General features: G+C 36.2%; 1 protein-coding gene across 1 annotated transcript in view; it reads right to left on the reverse strand.

The window, feature by feature from the left end:
• Window positions 1-11,947: 11,947 nt before the first annotated feature.
• Window positions 11,948-17,762, reverse strand: part of NELL2 (neural EGFL like 2) — a 351,416-nt gene continuing 345,601 nt past the window's right edge. The window contains exon 21 of the mRNA XM_073020642.1: window positions 11,948-12,667. Within this exon, the coding sequence (XP_072876743.1) occupies window positions 12,617-12,667 (51 nt within the window). The 3' untranslated portion in view covers window positions 11,948-12,616. The remainder of the gene's footprint in view (window positions 12,668-17,762) is intronic.

Here is a 17,762-nt window from a genome sequence, read left to right on the forward strand (position 1 = left end):
TCACAGTGGGAGTTGTCACTATTTCTTTATATTGATCATCACTTTCATTGTAACTTTGGGAATTGGTTTAAAGCTCAGGAATAACTTTTCAACTTCTTTTGTTGTGTTTTGAACCCACAAAATTATTTATATCAGGGTTTGTCATGTATTCCATTTTATGATTAACCTTCTTTGGATTTATTTATTTTCCAGTTAAAGCCACCAGTCTCAGTGACTAAATAAATACAACTAACTAAATAAAATAATGTAATTTCTTAGATAATTTTGTGTTAGACATTATTAATAAAATACACTATGTGTTAGGATATATATACATTTTTTAGAAAATGAAGCTCACCAAGACTAAGTTAGTAAGTGACAGAGCAGGGGTGTAAAGATGTTTAAAAACACATTCCTTGTTTCTAAAAACTTTCAAATGTTTCAGAATGTTTTGGGAAATTTTGGATAACTAATATTGATATCCCTCCAATAATCCAAAGACAGAGATATTTTTGGTGGCTCAGACTAAAAAAAATGCCTGTAAATTCTGACATTTTCTTGAGTTGAAGTAAAGGCTTAGGATCCTATATTGAACCAGCCAGATGGAGCATGGACCACTTCAGGAGGCAGTGAGTAGGAGTGGCCCTAAGTAGGTGTATTAGTCCATTTTCTCACTGCTATGAAAAAATACCTAAGACTGGTTAATTTGCAAAGAAAAAATCTTTAATTGGCTCATGGTTCCACATACTGTGTAAGAAGCATGACGCTGGCATCTGCCGGGCTTCTAGGGAGGCCTCAGGAAACTTAAAATCGTAGTGGAAGGCAAAGGGGAAGCAAGCACTTCACATGGCTGGAGCAGGAGGAAGAGAGAGAGTGAGGGGGTGCTACACACTTTTAAACAATCAGATCTCATGAAAACTCACTTGCTATCATGAGAACAGCACCAAGGGGGTGGTGTTAAACCATTCATGAGAAACTGCTCCCATGATCCAATTGAAAGAAGGAAAGTTCCCTTATCCCTCTTACAGGGTGTGTGATGAGGGTGTGGCTTGCTTCTTTGGTGCTCTGCTGCTCAAACCTCTGGGGAGCATGCAGAAGGTCAGGTTCGACCGTATGGCAGTGTCTACGGGTGAATGTTTACAGCTGAAACTTCAGTGGGCGTGTGTTACAGTGTGATCTTTCAGTTTAGCTGTCCATAGGCAGCTTGCGTTTATCACCTCAATTGGACCCCCTGCCTTATTGCAAGGACAGAGGGCTGTTTCCTGGGTTCTTGCCTTGGTGTGCCTAAAAAATAGGATCATACATGGGCTTGGAGGATGGATTCAAGGTTTTTTATTGAGTGGTGGTAGCTCTCAGCAGATGCAGGAGCCAGAAAGGGGGTGGAATGGGAAGGTGGTTTTCCCCTGGAGTTGGACTGACCAGTGGCTGGGTTCTCCTCCAACCACCCTGGCCAAAATCCACGTCGTTCTACCAGTTGGCCTGCCAGCATCTGCTGGTGTCTGCCAGTGTGTTCTTCTGCCGGTGTGCTCCTCTCAATGTCCTCTTGACGTCCAGCTGCTTGTGTGTTCTTCCACTGGTGTGTTTCTCTTGATGTCCAGCTGCTTGTGGGCATGCCTGCTAGGGTCTTGGGTTTTTATAAGCACAGGATGGGGGCATGGCAGGCCAGGGTGGTCTTGGAAAATTCAACATTTGGGCACGAAAACAGAAATACCTGTCCTCACCTAGGTTAGTGGGCACAGGCCCGCTGGTGGAGCCCTAGACAGGGACTTGCCCTTCTCTACACAGTACTTCCCTGTCCCCCTTCGCAATCACCTCCTACCAGGCCCTGCCTCCAACCATTACATTACAGTTGAACATGAGGTTGACTAGGGACACAGATACAAATCATGTCAATAGGCAATATTATTTAGCATTTGTCATAAGGCTATCTAAATCTATACGGTGATACAGCTATAGTGAATTCAGAGATGCTAGGGCAAGACTGGATATCCTAGATCCCTGATGAGCTAGATTTTTTGGCTGCCTCTAGGCTCAGAAGGAGAGTTGTGTGCTTGAATAATGATCCATATAATGGACTCAAGAGGAGAAACGTAGAATGTTTGGTATATATTTGCTATTAGGGAGATGATTGACTCATTTTGGGGACCTGAATAAATGAATATATCTTGGGAAGAAAATTCAACAAGCTAATTGTTAGCAACCTTGTGGCTTTTAGTTAGCTGTTAGTGGCTTTTTATAAAGGGATTAGGGTGAGGTCCTCCTACCAGCCTCTTTGGCATGGAGAATAAGTATTAATAACAATAGGTAACATTTAAAAGTACTTATGTTAAGCACTGTACTAGGTACTCATGAATAATCTGATTAAAACCTTGCAAAAGCCCTATGAAGTAGGTAATATTGTTAATTCCATTTTATAGGAGAGATACTCAGGCTTCCAGGCTTATAAAAGATATATGGGTTTGTCTCCCTGGGTTCCAAAGTGGCAATGCCACCCAGCCCCATGGATTAGAGAAAGTGTATCCACTTGCTTATACAGGTCAAATAAAATCCTTGATGCTAGGTTTGGTTGGCTCTATCTTTCATGCCTGGTAAATTCTGAGAATCTGTTTCTGGAGCCTTGAGGTCTTAATGTGTGCAGTAAAAAGAGATTTATTTGTAGGTCACTGGAAAGGCAAAGGTCTTTCTGTGGTCATGCATTCTCAGCTTTAATTAGTTCAGAGTGAACAGGCAGAGAGTTTGGAGGCTAAAGAAAGACAGAGGCAAGATTTACTGGGGTGGGCAGCTTGACTATTCTTTGGAGTAAAGGCTCTGAAAATGTAGTCTTTTTACTTTGAATTTCCCAAAAGGCTTTTAGGATTTCAATCATGAATTTCCTCTATATTTACATATAAGAAATGGAAAATAAGTTTAGAACAACACATTCCCGAATATCAAGCAGGCTGTATATATTGTCATTGCAACTTCCCAGGGTATCTATAACTTAGAGTAGAGGTTGACAAACTGTGGCCCATGGGCCAAAAATGGACTGCCATCTGGTTCTGCAAACAAGGTTTTATTGAGACACAGTCATGTTCATTTATTTATGTATTATGAATGCCTGCTTTAGCCCTACAAATGCAGAGTTGAGTAATTGCAACAATGTGTGCTCAAAATATTTACTCTTTGGCCCCTAGGTGGGGCTTTGGCCTCAAACCTATATTGGTCAAACTCCTTGGACCTAATGTGAGCTAGAACTTCTTTTTACTTCTTTAAGGTCTAAGCTAGAAGCCAGTTAAGAAGCTTTCCTGGTCTTCATGGCTTCCTTACTCAAACCTTTCACTATGATTTTTGTTCTTTCATCAGAACAAGTGTTCAAAGAGTTTCTCTAAGGCTTGAAGCAGAGCTGCTTAAGTAGTCTTACATTAATGACAAAGTGATGGTTATCAGACAGTAAGAGTAATAGGATGGAGAGTAACTACAAAAAATAGTGATAAAAATGCATAAAGTAATACATAAACAAACATTTCATGTTTGACAAAGTCAAATTTAGTAAAGTCTTTAGCAGTTAAAGAAAAAAAACTGACCAATTTCTGGAATTGTTAACAGGTGTCACATACATAATAATAAAAATGAACGTTCAGAAAACATGTCAAATTTGTCAATGTAATAATTCTGCTTTATTGTTAATCATCACTTGGTGCACTATTTCACTAGTGTCCTGGCCTAGGTACAGTGAGAATTTAACCAAAGTGATACAATTCCATTTCTATTGGCTTTACTTTGCAGTCAAAATGATTCAAATTATTTAAATAAAATCAAGCTGTTTTATTCATAGCAAGCCAAAGTTATCTTCCTTTGCAATATCTTTTAGAGATGATGAAATGATGTATGAAGACCTGTGCTGAGGAATATATTTACTACAGAGGAAAAAACCAAATTACTAGAAAAATTCAATTTGAAGTAGAAAATACATGCTGTTGGATTCTTCATGGAATAGTAACAATACCACTGAATAGAATGTGATTTTTCACAATGTTGAATACGCTCTTAGAACGACAATTTTGTAAACACACTTGGGAGAATATAATTTGAATACAAATGTACTCTTATTTAGCATTTTACAGTTTTTATGAATTTCAGATATATCAGAAGAGATCACTTGGTGAATTGGGAGCAAAATATATTTTTCTTCTCTGTAAGACAGAGAAGTCCAGTAAAAGAGTCCCAATTTATAGCCTCAGATTCTAAACCAAGTATGTCTTTGGCTGAAGAGATTTCTCCTGGAACATGGTGTGTGGTTCTGGGCATGACACATACAGAGGCACATAAACAACTCCAGAACATCTAGAAGGGAACAACTGAGATAGTTTGGGAGAAATCTACCATTGAAGAAGAGTGTGCCGGAAGGATATTTGAAAAGGAGTTTGTCAGTACGGCCCAATGACTAAAATCAGGACCAACATTATGTAAATTAAGTTGAAATGTAAGGAAAACAGATTTTAGTTGAATCATGTTCAGAAGAATTCAAATACAGAATTTAAGAAAAGGAATGAATGGTTTCTGGAGGTGGTGACAGTCTTCATTTCTGGAATGTCCATAAGCAGCTATTTGGAGAGACAGTATTCTGAATTTTGAAAAAATATAGGAGGTTATAAAAGAAATCATCAATGATACATATTAAAATTAATTATAATAAAAATGAAAATAAGCTCTAAACATAATATAATTGAAAAAGTTGCAGAAATGTGTTAAAGGATTTCTAACATCCTGGCTAACACGGTGAAACCCCGTCTCTACTAAAATACAAAAAATTAGCCGGGCGTGGTGGCGGGCGCCTGTAGTCCCAGCTACTCGGGAGGCTGAGGCAGGAGAATGGCGCGAACCCGGGAGGCGGAGCTTGCAGTGAGCCGAGATGGTGCCACTGCACTCCAGCCTGGGCAACAGAGTGAAGACTCCGCCTCAAAAAAAAAAAAAAAAAAAAAAAAAAAAAAAAAAAAAAGGATTTCTAACAATTATAAGGGATATCAAATTCTCACATAAAAAAAATCAAAACACCAAATATATGAACATAAGACATAAATAGATAATTCATACATGGGGAATAAACAACTATAAATGTTTACCTTCACAGTTATTTAAAGAAATTCAAATTAAAACAGAACTATACCATTTTATACAAATAAAAGAAACAAAATGGAGGACAAAAACTAAATTGGTAATATTCAACGGTGGCAAAAGGGTGTTTTAAAATGAATTCCATACATTGCTGGTGGCATGGTACATTGGTATAGCCTTTGCACAAGCAATAAAACAAGTTAAAACACATCATATAGACCGTTCATAACTTGCTTCATTAAATCTATTATTGACGATATTGTCTAAAGAAACAGCTCACATGATATAAATTACAGTGGCATCTATAGTAGTAAAAAAGTTAGAAGGAAATAAACTATATTTACAACAAACCGGTGAAATATGTACCAGCCATTATACTAACATCTAATAATTTTATTGAAACAATTGTTTCCCCAAAATTTTATGCAAAGGTGGAGATAAAATGATACATACCATGACTGCAACGATGTAAAATGTGTAGGCATGTGAGCAAAGAGAAGATAAATAAAAACAGTAGCAAAGGTGGTGAAATTATGGTGGTGATTTTTTTCCCTTTACAGTTTGTCTTTAAAGGAGTAGTACTGTATTTAAATAAATAATTAGGAAATAAAATTTTTTAGACAATCCTGTGTATACTTTTTAAAGTCTTGCTTTGATAAATCTTGTGATATTTTTACATGCTTGTGAAAAACTAACTGGCTTAGTTAGGAAAATATAGGCATATATATTTAGGGTAAATTTGTATATATATATTTTATTAAATATATGTATTTATAAAATGGAAATATAAAAACATATAAAATATAAATGTTTAATCAATTTGTAAACTCATTTTTGAATGTTAGAAATAGCATTATTTTGAAATAACTGGAATACACATTAGCAACACAGTTATGCATCTGTGTACCTGGTACCCCTCTTCCACCTCTTAGGATAACTACTATCCTAATTTGATGTCTATTATTTCCACGCAATTTAAAATACTTACACATGCATAAATATATGTCTACACCACATATAGGTTGTTTTTCACATTTTAAAATTTTGTAGATTATCAAAATTATAACATTTAAAAAATGCATTCCTTGTTATGCATGTATATTCTGCATTGTAATTTTTCTAAACATTGTTTGTGAGACTCATTCATGTTGGTATGTGTAGTTTTATTTGTTTTCATTCGAGTATTCTGAAGTATAAACATATTCCATTTTGTTTATCAATGACTGTATTAATATTTGAGTGGTTTCCAGTATTTTGTTATTACAAATAAAGCTGTTATAAACATCTTCTTGTCCATGTGTATGAGAATTCTTCTACATCACTGCTGTTGAATAGAACATTTTACAATTATAGAAATGTCCATTGTGCTGCCCAACAATAGTAGTAACTAGTCACAGAGTAGCTACTGAGCCCTTGAAATGTGGCTCATACAAATGGAGAACTGAATGTAATTTAATTTTAACACATTTTAATTTAATAGGTACGAATGGCCAGTGGCTGCTGCATTGAACAGTGCAGCTCTAGATCATGTACCTAGGAGTATGCTGGGTTATGAGGGGTGCACATCTTCAACTTTACGCATTGCAAAGTTACCCTCCAAACTGGTTTGGAGGTGTGTGTATAGTGTACAAGCATAGTACTCCTGTTGTTTCATATGCTCACCAATATCTGGTGTTATATTACTTTTTAATTTTGTCATTTCTCCCGATTGTGTCATTGTGGTTTTAACATACATTTACCTGATTACTAGTAAGCCTAAGCAAATTTTATATGCTTATTAGTCATTCTGGGATTTCCTTTATTGTAGCATACCTAGGTATTGCTTCTGATTATTTTTCTGTTGGATGCATTGTACTTTTCTTCTTTTTAGTACATATATATACACACACACACACACGCATATATATATACACACACATACATCTGAGTGTATAGATGTGTATATATATATACTTACATATATATATATATGCTTTTTGAGTTTATTTAAAAAATTCTAAAGCCAAAAACAATTCTTTTAATTTTTTTGCATAAATTTATTGTATTTTTCACATTTTGGTTTTTCACCTATGTGGAATTTATTTTTATGAAATAATGATCAATGTCTTTGTTTTTGTTTTCCTGTAATCAATTTTCACAGCCTCGCTCAGTGTAACTTCTATCTTCTATCAAGTATCTATATGTATATAGGATGGTTTCTGAGGTTTTGATGAAAATGTTCATGTTACCCAGATTGTTTATTCCTGAAGCAATGACTCTTAATTCCTATAGCTTTACACCTTCTTGATATGTGATAGGATAAGTATCCCCTGTCTCCAAACATAATCTTTTCTCAAAGTATTCCTGGCTATTCTTGGACATTTGTTTTTCTATAATAGTTTAGAATTACCTTAAAATAACATTTTAAAAAATTAGAACTACTGGGGAGAATTGACATTTTTGTGACATTTCTGCCCATTTCATTAAATTGAATATTCTTTCATGTTAAATCCTTTTGGTTCTCATTATTACCATCCTAGTCCAAACCATTATTCTCGTCTGAAATTCTGTGGTATGAATGTGCCTCCTGAGTACATGTTCACCAACACCCTTCGTTTCTCCCCCAACTCCACCTCTGTTTATTCTCCACATAGTAACAAGACAGATCATTTTACCTGTCATATTATAGCAGAGCTATGCTCAAAGCTCGCTAATGCCTCCTATGTCACTAAGAATAAAGACACAAATCCCTAACCATGGCCTTGGAGGACCTGATTTGGTCATTCCTCTGACAGTATCTTCTACATGTTTCAGCATTCTCATTCCACTCAAGACATGTAAGTGTGCTTCCACTTCAGATCTGTGCACGCAGCTCCCTCTGCTTGTAGTTCCTTCTCTCCAGGTATGAAAATGGCTTGTGCTCTGACCTCATCCAAGTATTTGCCCCAGTACTATTTTGTTATAGAGAAGACTTCCTGCCCAAGCGACCTAAACGATCACCACTCTCCACAACAGCATCCCAAGCCAGCTTAAATTTTCTTCATGGCTCTTATCACCACCTGATATGGTATCTATTTATTTGTTAATTTTCTTTCCCTTCCATTAGGACATGTACTTCATGAGTCAGCAATCAATGAATGCTTACGTTCTGCACATACTTTGTTCATTATTATTCCCTTCTTTCTCTTTGGCTGTGGTTTTGTGAAAGAAAGAGAAAAAGTCTTAAAAATAAACTTAAACTCACTATCATTTCTGCTTTTACATAGCACTATATTTTTATTTCAGGCTGCTTTTCTTTTTTTTTGTGTGTAATTATTTCTTTTTTTTTTTAATTTATTTATTATTATTAAACTTCAAGTTGTAGGGTACATGTGCACAACGTGCAGGTTTGCTACATATGTATACTTGTGCCATGTTGGTGTGCTGCACCCATCAACTCGTCATTTACATCAGGTATAACTCCCAATGCAATCCCTCCCCACTCCCCCCTCCCCATGATAGGCCCCGGTGTGTGATGTTCCCCTTCCCGAGTCCAAGTGATCTCATTGTTCAGTTCCCACCTACGAGTGAGAACATGCGGTGTTTGGTTTTCTGTTCTTGTGATAGTTTGCTAAGAATGATGGTTTCCAGCTGCATCCATGTCCCTACAAAGGACACAAACTCATCCTTTTTTATGGCTGCATAGTATTCCATGGTGTATATGTGCCACATTTTCTTAATCCAATCTGTCACTGATGGACATTTGGGTTATTGCAGCACTATTCACAATAGCAAAGACTTGGATTCAGGCTGCTTTTCTAAAACACCTAACATTGGAGATAAATAGGAGGTCATGTTTTAAATGCAATATATTGGTGGTGGCAGTAACACAGTGTGCCATCCATCATTTGGAATAAATAAAAATTTCAGAATCTGTCATGCAAACAATCTCTATGAACAATTGTTTAATACCAATACAAAGACAAAAGACATAGGGGAGTTGTCCCAGCCTGGCAAGTAGAGAGAATACAAGAAACTGCAACTCAGATTACCCTGTTCCAAAGTTCTTCAATAGTTCTATTCCTTGCCTATTTATGTCACCACCAATCCAGAGCTACTGTAGCCCAAGGAATTCCTGACTTTCTACCTGCAGGTCTGTTAAGTAAGGACAATTATTCTGCAAAGAGGTGACAAGTCCTTTACAGAAAATGTTGAATTCTAGGGTAGAAAATTGTGCGGTAATGAAATGTCAGTAAGACCACAAGGAGCCAACTCCACTGCAACAGCGACTGCAGACGGGGACTGTCCAGGTACCACAGTGAACAAAGCGGGTACAGAGCACAGCATCCACTTATTGTCTTCAGGGATGCTTTTGGCATGACTCTCTCAGAGATAAATTTACTGTTGAGCTACAACACTCTACATTTGAAAAAACAGAAAGTAAAAAGTCTTTCTTTAAGAACAGTTGGTATTGTCAATCCTTAAGCTATTTATATCAATAGGACTTGGACCATGCAGGTATCTGTGGGATGTGCCGACCTTCAGAGGAAGTCCTAACTAGTCAGCATTGTGGAGCTTTGATAGATGAGGTCACGCTTAGTGAACTGAAGCTCATCTTTTATTCAGCAGATGTAACCTCAGTTTTATTCAACTGAACAAGTTCTGCTACTCCAACACTCAAGAGTATTGACTGCTGTTTCAGAGCTTTGATACACCGTTCATTTTGTAAAGGCAATTTACAGGGTGTTTCAACTTTGGCTATAGATAACCAAGTTACGGGGAGGATGAAAGGGTTCCGTGATATTGCAGTATAATTGAACAAATGCATGATTCTTTTTACCATTATATAAGGCAAACTAAAAAAGCAATACGGCAGTCTTTTAAAAAAGGAGATAAACTATATAGGTTACTAAACCAAAGATTCATAGCTAAATATTTTTTTTTAAAATTTTTGCAGAAAAGAGGAAATAAAGAAAATGGAGTAAAGACTATTTTCACCAAGGCCTGCCCTTAAAGGAGCTAAGCACCTCAAATTAAATTCGTGCTTCTTAGTTCTCACTTTCCCTTAATATTGGCATAACTCAGCCACGGCATTCTGCCAATTATCATCAGAGTGAGAAACAGGGCATTCACCTTCTCTTTTTCAAGGGACAAAGTTCTTAAGAAACAATTGATTACTGCTTGCCCAGGGTCTGCACATAAAACAGGAATTCTCCTGGGGAATCTACTATTTGTGGAATAAACCTTGAAGAAAAAAAATTCAGTCTGAACATATGTATTGCTTTACCAGTCGCTGAATGATCATAGTCTTATTTTTTCCTTCTTTTCTTCTTAACTATGAGTTTTCTTTCACTCAGTGGCCTATATAAACCAAGGATGTGCAAGCCACCAATATACCCAGAGTCCTACAAAGATTTCCAAAAGATTTGTAATATAAAATTCCAGCCTTGCTTCTCCTTCCAGAAGGACATAAGATATCTAAATGACGAATATGTATCTATATGGGTGTACACACACAAACACACACACACACTTTCCTGCACACATAATTTCTTACTCTCCTCATAAAAATGAGTAAAATATACCTTTTCAGGAGGATCCAATATGAAATCACAAAGCTATATAAGGAAAAAAGTAACCTGAAAAAACTTCAAATTAACAGATATCTTCTTGGAAGCTAAATTGCTATCTACCATTGTAATACAGCTGATAAAAAAATAAACCTTATGCTCTGTTGAATTAAATTAAATATAAAAAGGCTACAGAAAAATCATTTATGATAAATTCAGGGAATGTAGATACTTGATTTTACACATTCAATAAATATTACCATGCCAAAGTATGAAGACATTTTTGAATTATCTTTCAACTCAGCTCTTGCTTGGTTGTTTCCATAGCAATAGTGAGTGAACAGTTAAAAGCCACTTTATCATTTCTGTGGCTTACGGTGGTCACCTTGTGTTCATTTTAATTTTTTTAAAAAAATAACTCTATGCTTCTAAAATTAATTTGACAGTACTTGTATTTCCTTTTCACCCTAGTGTAAAACACAACAGGGCAATATTGGATTAGCTTCCTTTATTGAGTTTCAGGACATTTACTTTTATCCCCTCTGAGATTCTGGTGCATCAAAAAATTTAACATGTAATTAATATCATAATCTCTTTTAACTTTGAGATTAAAAAAATTTTATATCAAAACGTGAAGGACCAATTCTTGAAGACATTCCCAACCTCACATACTCCTCTCCTTATGTGTATCAGTTAGGATCCTGGCAGGAAACAGATGGCACACTCAAGCTGGTTAATTAAAGAGTATAACAAAGGGACCATTTATAAAGATATGACTAGAAATAGAGAAAATAAGATTGAATAGTTACCTCCCAAGGACAGAATAGCCAGAGCTGTTAATATCCCTAAGCCAGAAGATGCAAACAGTAGAAGTTATCAGAACCTGGAGCGGGCAGTGAGACACAGAGGAGTACCTTTCAAGAGATATAGCCTTCAGTAAGGTGACACACCAAATCATGGCAGTGACCAGGCAGGAAGGGAGCCAGCAGAATAAATATCCAAACTTTACCTCTTCCTAATATGCCAGCAGTGTTTCCTGCTGCAGTATAATCAAAACCAGACAAGAATTAAGAGGAAAAAGGAACCCACTATTAGGGGTCTGTATAGATTAGCCACCCCAGGATGCAAAGCAGGGTGGAAAGGCTGAAACGGAGGAGCTAGAGAGGAAGAACTAAGTTATCCATCACATCCCTTACTTAGGCATATCATTTCAATTTGGAAATTTAGAAATAGCAACTTTCAATTTGGAAATAGCATAACAGGAGTTTATCATCAGCAGAACTAGAATGCAATTTTTATAGTGAATCATCTGTAGAAAAGAGGAACATATTAAACAAGATATTCAGACTCACATGTGTTATAAGGTAAGAGAAATATTTATTTAATTTTGCACAAGAACGAGCTTATACTGAACAAATTCAACCAAATAATATTAAGTGCAGTAAAACAAGGAAATAGGGATGACTTTTCCTGTTAGAAAATATTAAGTAACCATGCCTGTGCATTATTTTTATCATTACAATAACTTGTTTCAGATTTCTTTTCAGAGTGTGTACTGTACATAACATGTTATAGCTTCTTTGCTTTACTTCTGAAAATATAATTCATTCACTGCCTGACATTTTATTTCTTGCAGTGAGGAACCTAACTGATTCGTGAAGATTCTGATCTAGAGGAAAATTTTCTGCACCAGTGAAGCTAGAGACTTTCACAGATCCAATGGGCTCAGGCTTTCTATCCAGGGTTCAGGATGTCACGGTGCATATTCCACGCCCATTCTTCTACATGGTGATGTCAGACACAGTGGAGGCAGACTTGAGGTCTAATTATGCCCCAGTAATTTTCCTTTTGTGATTTTGTCAAGCTCCACAAATTTTATAATTGAAAGTTCACTCAGCTATTAACAAAGCTGCATTTAGCTGCCCACAAATCACCCAATTTAAGTTTTAACTTTTTTTGGTCTTTTTAATGAAAGAACATTCTTTTAACAGAAATCTCCCATGAGACAGTTAACTTCACAGTTCCTGAAGGCACTGTGGATCCACTGAGCAACAGATGTGGCCATTCTAGATTTAAAAAAAGTAGAAAGAAAAACAGAGTATGAATTTTTAAGCCATTAGTAAATGATCACATTTATTGATTGGTACGTACAAATAAAACTGTATAGTTTATTTCTGCATTCCTAAAAATTTCAATAGCCCAATCACTTTTCATACGATTTCAACTCTACTATTGCCAACTCAATTACTATGCCCATTGCATTTGTGGGAAGTCATAAACTGACTTTATTTACCCATTGGCATCCTCTGTATCACATTTGTTCTTTTATTTATTTGCAAAATACGTACTGAGTCTATGTAAGCACTACATATATTAATAAATAAAGCAGACATGGTCACTACTCTCACAGAGCAGGGTTTGCAGTTTATAAGGGAGAAAACTAGTAATTACCAAGCCAACATACAATCAAAAATTGTGAAAAGTGCTAAAAAGGTGCTGTGAACTAAATGTTTGCATCCTCTTACAATCCACATGTTGAAATCCTACCCCCCAGTGTGATGGTATTAGGAGGTAAAGCCTTTGAGGGGTAATTAGTGAATGAGGGTAGAGCACTCATGAATGGGATCAGTGCCCTTATAAAAAAATGAGAACACATGCGTCCTCTCTCTCTATCTACCATGTGATACAATGAGAAATGGCCATCTGCAAACAGGAAGTGCGTCCTTGCCAGATACCAGATCTGCCAGGGTCTGGATCTTGGAATGTGATAAATGAATTTCTCAGCCTCCAGAATTGTGAGGAATGAACTGCTGTTGTTTAAGCCACCCAGTCTATGGTATTCTGTTACAGCAGCCTGAACTGACTAAGACAAAAGAAAATAAATTAGGTGGTGGTGTGAGATTAATAAAAGACTAGCTACTTAGTCAGTGGCCAGGATAGACTATTCTGTGAGGTGATATTTAAACCGAGACCTGGTGACTGCATGAAAAGGTGGCCAAACGTGCAGGAACCAGCATAAGGAGAGGCTTTGAAATGAGGAGAGTTTTGTGTAGTTAAGAAACTGAAAAAAAGCTTTGGGTAAGAATTTTCAGTTGGGGAAGAAAACTGTGATGATGAAATAGGATAAATAAGCAGGGAAGGGCCAGATATGCATAATTAGTTTTCGATATAAGGTGTCACAACAATATAGTGTTGTACAAAGAAGAAAAATCTTCTATCCTATTCTATTGATTCCCTGCACTCTTACTTTTCTCAACCAGCTAACTCATACGATAATGTTAATATCGTTTTTAAAACTGTGATGGTGATAATATCCTTCTACTCCTTAAGTGTGTACTCTGTGGCAGACACTTTGTCAGGCATTTAAAACACATTATCTAATTTCAACCTCATGGCATTCCCAGTGGGATTCCTATTAATAGTCACATGTTTTAGATTCAGAAACTAAAGATCAGAAAGCTTAAATATCATGTACAAAATCACACAGCCAGTACATGGTAGAGCTAGGATTAAAACTCAGGCTAGCCTGACTCTAAAATACATCCTCCATTATATAGTTTCTCTCAGAAAATTGGCTTTTGATGATTGAAATGCATAATACTTTAGCATGATAAAAATCGAAAGTGTCTTTGTTTCTATAAGAGGAAACCTGAAAAGATTTTGATACTCCAGCCTTCGCTAAAGTACACCAAATGAGGGAAAAGCCAGTATATATCCAAGAAGAATATTATCAATTTAACTTATTCTCATCTTTTCTAAGTTATTATTAAGCTGAGTTCATATTCTGACAGTGACAGACTCAACCATTTCTTAGACCTCTAGTGGCATTTTAAAGTTTTGTCATCATATCTCCAGCCCCTAACATATTCCTAGAGACAGAACTGTTCGAATGAGACTTGTAGAACTCAGCTGTGCCCCAGAATCTCCAAGATGCCCCAGGCTGGAACCACCTTTGCCTATCCTGTCTGCCAAAGGCCACTTCGAGGTGCTGGCTCAGAGGCACAGGTTTTCTGACCATAACCAGGTCACACGATCTTTCCTAATTCATTGGCCCAATAAAGTGATGGGTGTACCAGTTCCTGGGAATTTCAGCTCCTCAAATTATATGGCTTTGGAGCAGAAACATAATTAGGGAATTTCTGGAGTCTTCCATCATTGAGTATGTGCAATTAGCATTAGAACCCTCGGGGGAAGAAACCATTAGTATTGCACCCGTAAGTATGTCTTAGGAAGGGACTCTTTGTTTTCTAAAATCTTCCAGGAGTGTGTTGCTTATTCCATAAGGATATGTTCTGCTACAACAGGATTCTACAAACCATATCAATGGCAGCTCCTTAATTAGGGAAGCATGGACAACTAATAAAACACCCTACTTGGGTTCCAGTTTTACTGATAGCATAGTTTCTTATATAAGACTAACCCTCCTACAGATTAACAACTACAAAGTCTGAACAAAATACAAAAATAACAATTGAAAGTAATGGAGAGTATCAGGCAGACACTACAGCAGTTTCAATCTTTGAAAGAAGGAAAAGGTACTGTGCCAGTGTTGTTTCCACTTGGTATTCCCCCTTAAGGCACTCCCTAATCTGTGCAGCTTGAGATAACTATAAGGAAAGCAGTGAGCCACAATCTCACTGAGGTGTCAGAGGACAGCTTGGGGGTTGTCAGAGTGGCTGGAAATTGAGGGAGAAATATCTATAAAAGAAGAAGTGAATCAGTAAACAAACTCCTCTCAAATCCTTGGCTGATCTTTGAGTTGCAGAGGAGATTCTAAAGAGAAAATCAAGAGAGCCACAGTTTGAAGGTTGAAAGATATGAGAAGAGCTTTCAGATGCTGCTCACTGAAGCAGTGCGTCAAATCTGTGTCCTTCAAAGATATAAAGGACTGATAAGCAGTTTAAGCTTTCCTTAGACTTCTATGTCTCACCGCCTACAAAACATCAACTAAAAATGGATTAAAGAGTTACATGTAGTATTAATACCTGCAACTATAAAACTACTAGAAGAAAACATAAGACAAATGCTTCAGGACACAGGTCTAGGAAAATATTTTATGGGTGAGACCACAAAAGCACAGGCAACAAAAACAAAAATAGATAAATGAGACTATATCAAACTAAAAAGCTTCTGCATAGTAAAGAAAACAATCAACAGAATGAAGACACAACTTGCAGAATGGAAGAAAATATTTGCAAACTATTCATCTGACAAGGGACTCATATCCAGAAAGTACAAGGAACTCAAATAACCGCAAAATACTGCAAGTAATCCAATTAAAAATGGGCAAAAGATTTGAATAGAAATTGCTGAAAAGAAGTCATACAAATGACCAACACATATATTAAAAAGGTTCAACATCACTAATCATCAGGGAAATGCAGGTCAAAACCACAATGAGCTATCATTTCCCTCCAGTTAGAACAGCTTTTATTAAAAAGGAACATATTACAAATGCTGGTGAAGATGCAGAGAAACAGGAACCCTTATGCACTGTTGGTGGGACTGTAAATTAGTATGGCCATTATGAAAAACAGTATGAAAGTTTCTCAAAAAACTAAAATAGACCTAACACATGATCCAGCAATCTCACTACTGAGTTTTTACCGAAAGGAAAAAAAAATCAGTTTATTGAAGATATATCTGAACCCCCATGCAGCATTATTCACAATCACCAAGATATGTAATCAACCTAAATGTCTATCAACAGATGAATGAACAAAGAAAATGTGGCATATATCCACAATGGAATACCATCCAGACATAAGAAGAATGAAATCTTGTCATTTTCAACAACATGGATGAGCCTTGGAGGACATTATGTGAAATAAGCCAGGTGCAGAAAAATACATACTACGTGTTCTCTCTCATACGTTAGAGCTAAAAAAATTCATCTTATAGAAGAAGAATTATGGTTATCGGAAACTAGGAGGAGTATAGGGGAGAGGAGGATAGGAAGACGTTGGTTAAAGGATACAAAATTACACAGCTGGATAGCAGGAATAAGTTCTAGTGTTCTATAACACTGTAGGATAAATATAATTAATAATAATTCATTGTATATGTTCAAAAATCTAGAAGAAAGGATTGTTGAATGTTCCCAACACGAAGTAATACATTCTTGAGGTAAAAAATACCCTAATTGCCCTGATCATTACACACTGTACATATGTATCAAAATATCACTCTGTACCCCATAAATATGTGCAACCACTATACATCAACCAAACATACAAGGAAAAAACCAAACAAACAATTCAAACTTTCAATTGAAGGCTCAAAAGGGCCATGATTAGGAGTAAAACAATACCTACAGATTAAGAGATTCACGCTAAAACTAAAGGTAAATTTGAAACAGACCTTCCTAACTGGTGTAAAGCCAACCTTTAATAAGTACCAGGTTATTGGCCAATAATTTACAACCTGCTAGAACAGAAACAGTTTTCACAAGAAGCCAATGGAACCTATGGTCTATAAAACGTATCATCCATCATATCCGATATATTATAAAAATTAATAGACATGTGAAGAAAAACAGGAAAATGTGGCTCCTAATGAAGAGAAAAAGTAGTGAATGGAAAATAACTCAAAGATGATCCACATGTTGTAATTAGCAAAGACTGGAAAGTATCTATCATAAATTTGCTCAAAAATGTAAAAAGATATGGCCATAGTGAATGAACAAATAGTAAAGCCTGGCAGAGAAATTAAACTATTAAAAATTAAGTGGAAATTCTGGAACTGAAAAATGCAATATCTGAAATGAAAAGATTCACTAGACGAACCTAATAGCAGATTAGAGATGGCAGAAGAAAAAGTCAGTAAATTTGAAGACAAAGCAATAGAAATTATCCAGTCCATAAAACAAAGACAAAAATATTGAAATAAAAATAGAGCTTTAGTGACTTTTAGGATAATTAAACCATCTAAACAAATGTTTAACTGGAGTCTCAGAAAACTATGAGAGAAAAAGATGTGGCAGACAAAATATGTGAAAAAACAGTGGCTCAACTTTTCTCAAGTTTAGTGAAATGACATCAACTTAGATATTCAAAAAGCCCAGCAAACACCAAAGAAAATAAAGACTAAAAAAAGAGATCAGACCTACGTGCATCATAGTCAAACTACTAAAAACAAAGATAGAGAATCATGAAAGGAAAA

The sequence above is a fragment of the Chlorocebus sabaeus genome, chromosome 11, assembly GCF_047675955.1.
Source record: "Chlorocebus sabaeus isolate Y175 chromosome 11, mChlSab1.0.hap1, whole genome shotgun sequence".
NCBI classification, from domain to species: Eukaryota; Metazoa; Chordata; class Mammalia; order Primates; family Cercopithecidae; genus Chlorocebus; species Chlorocebus sabaeus.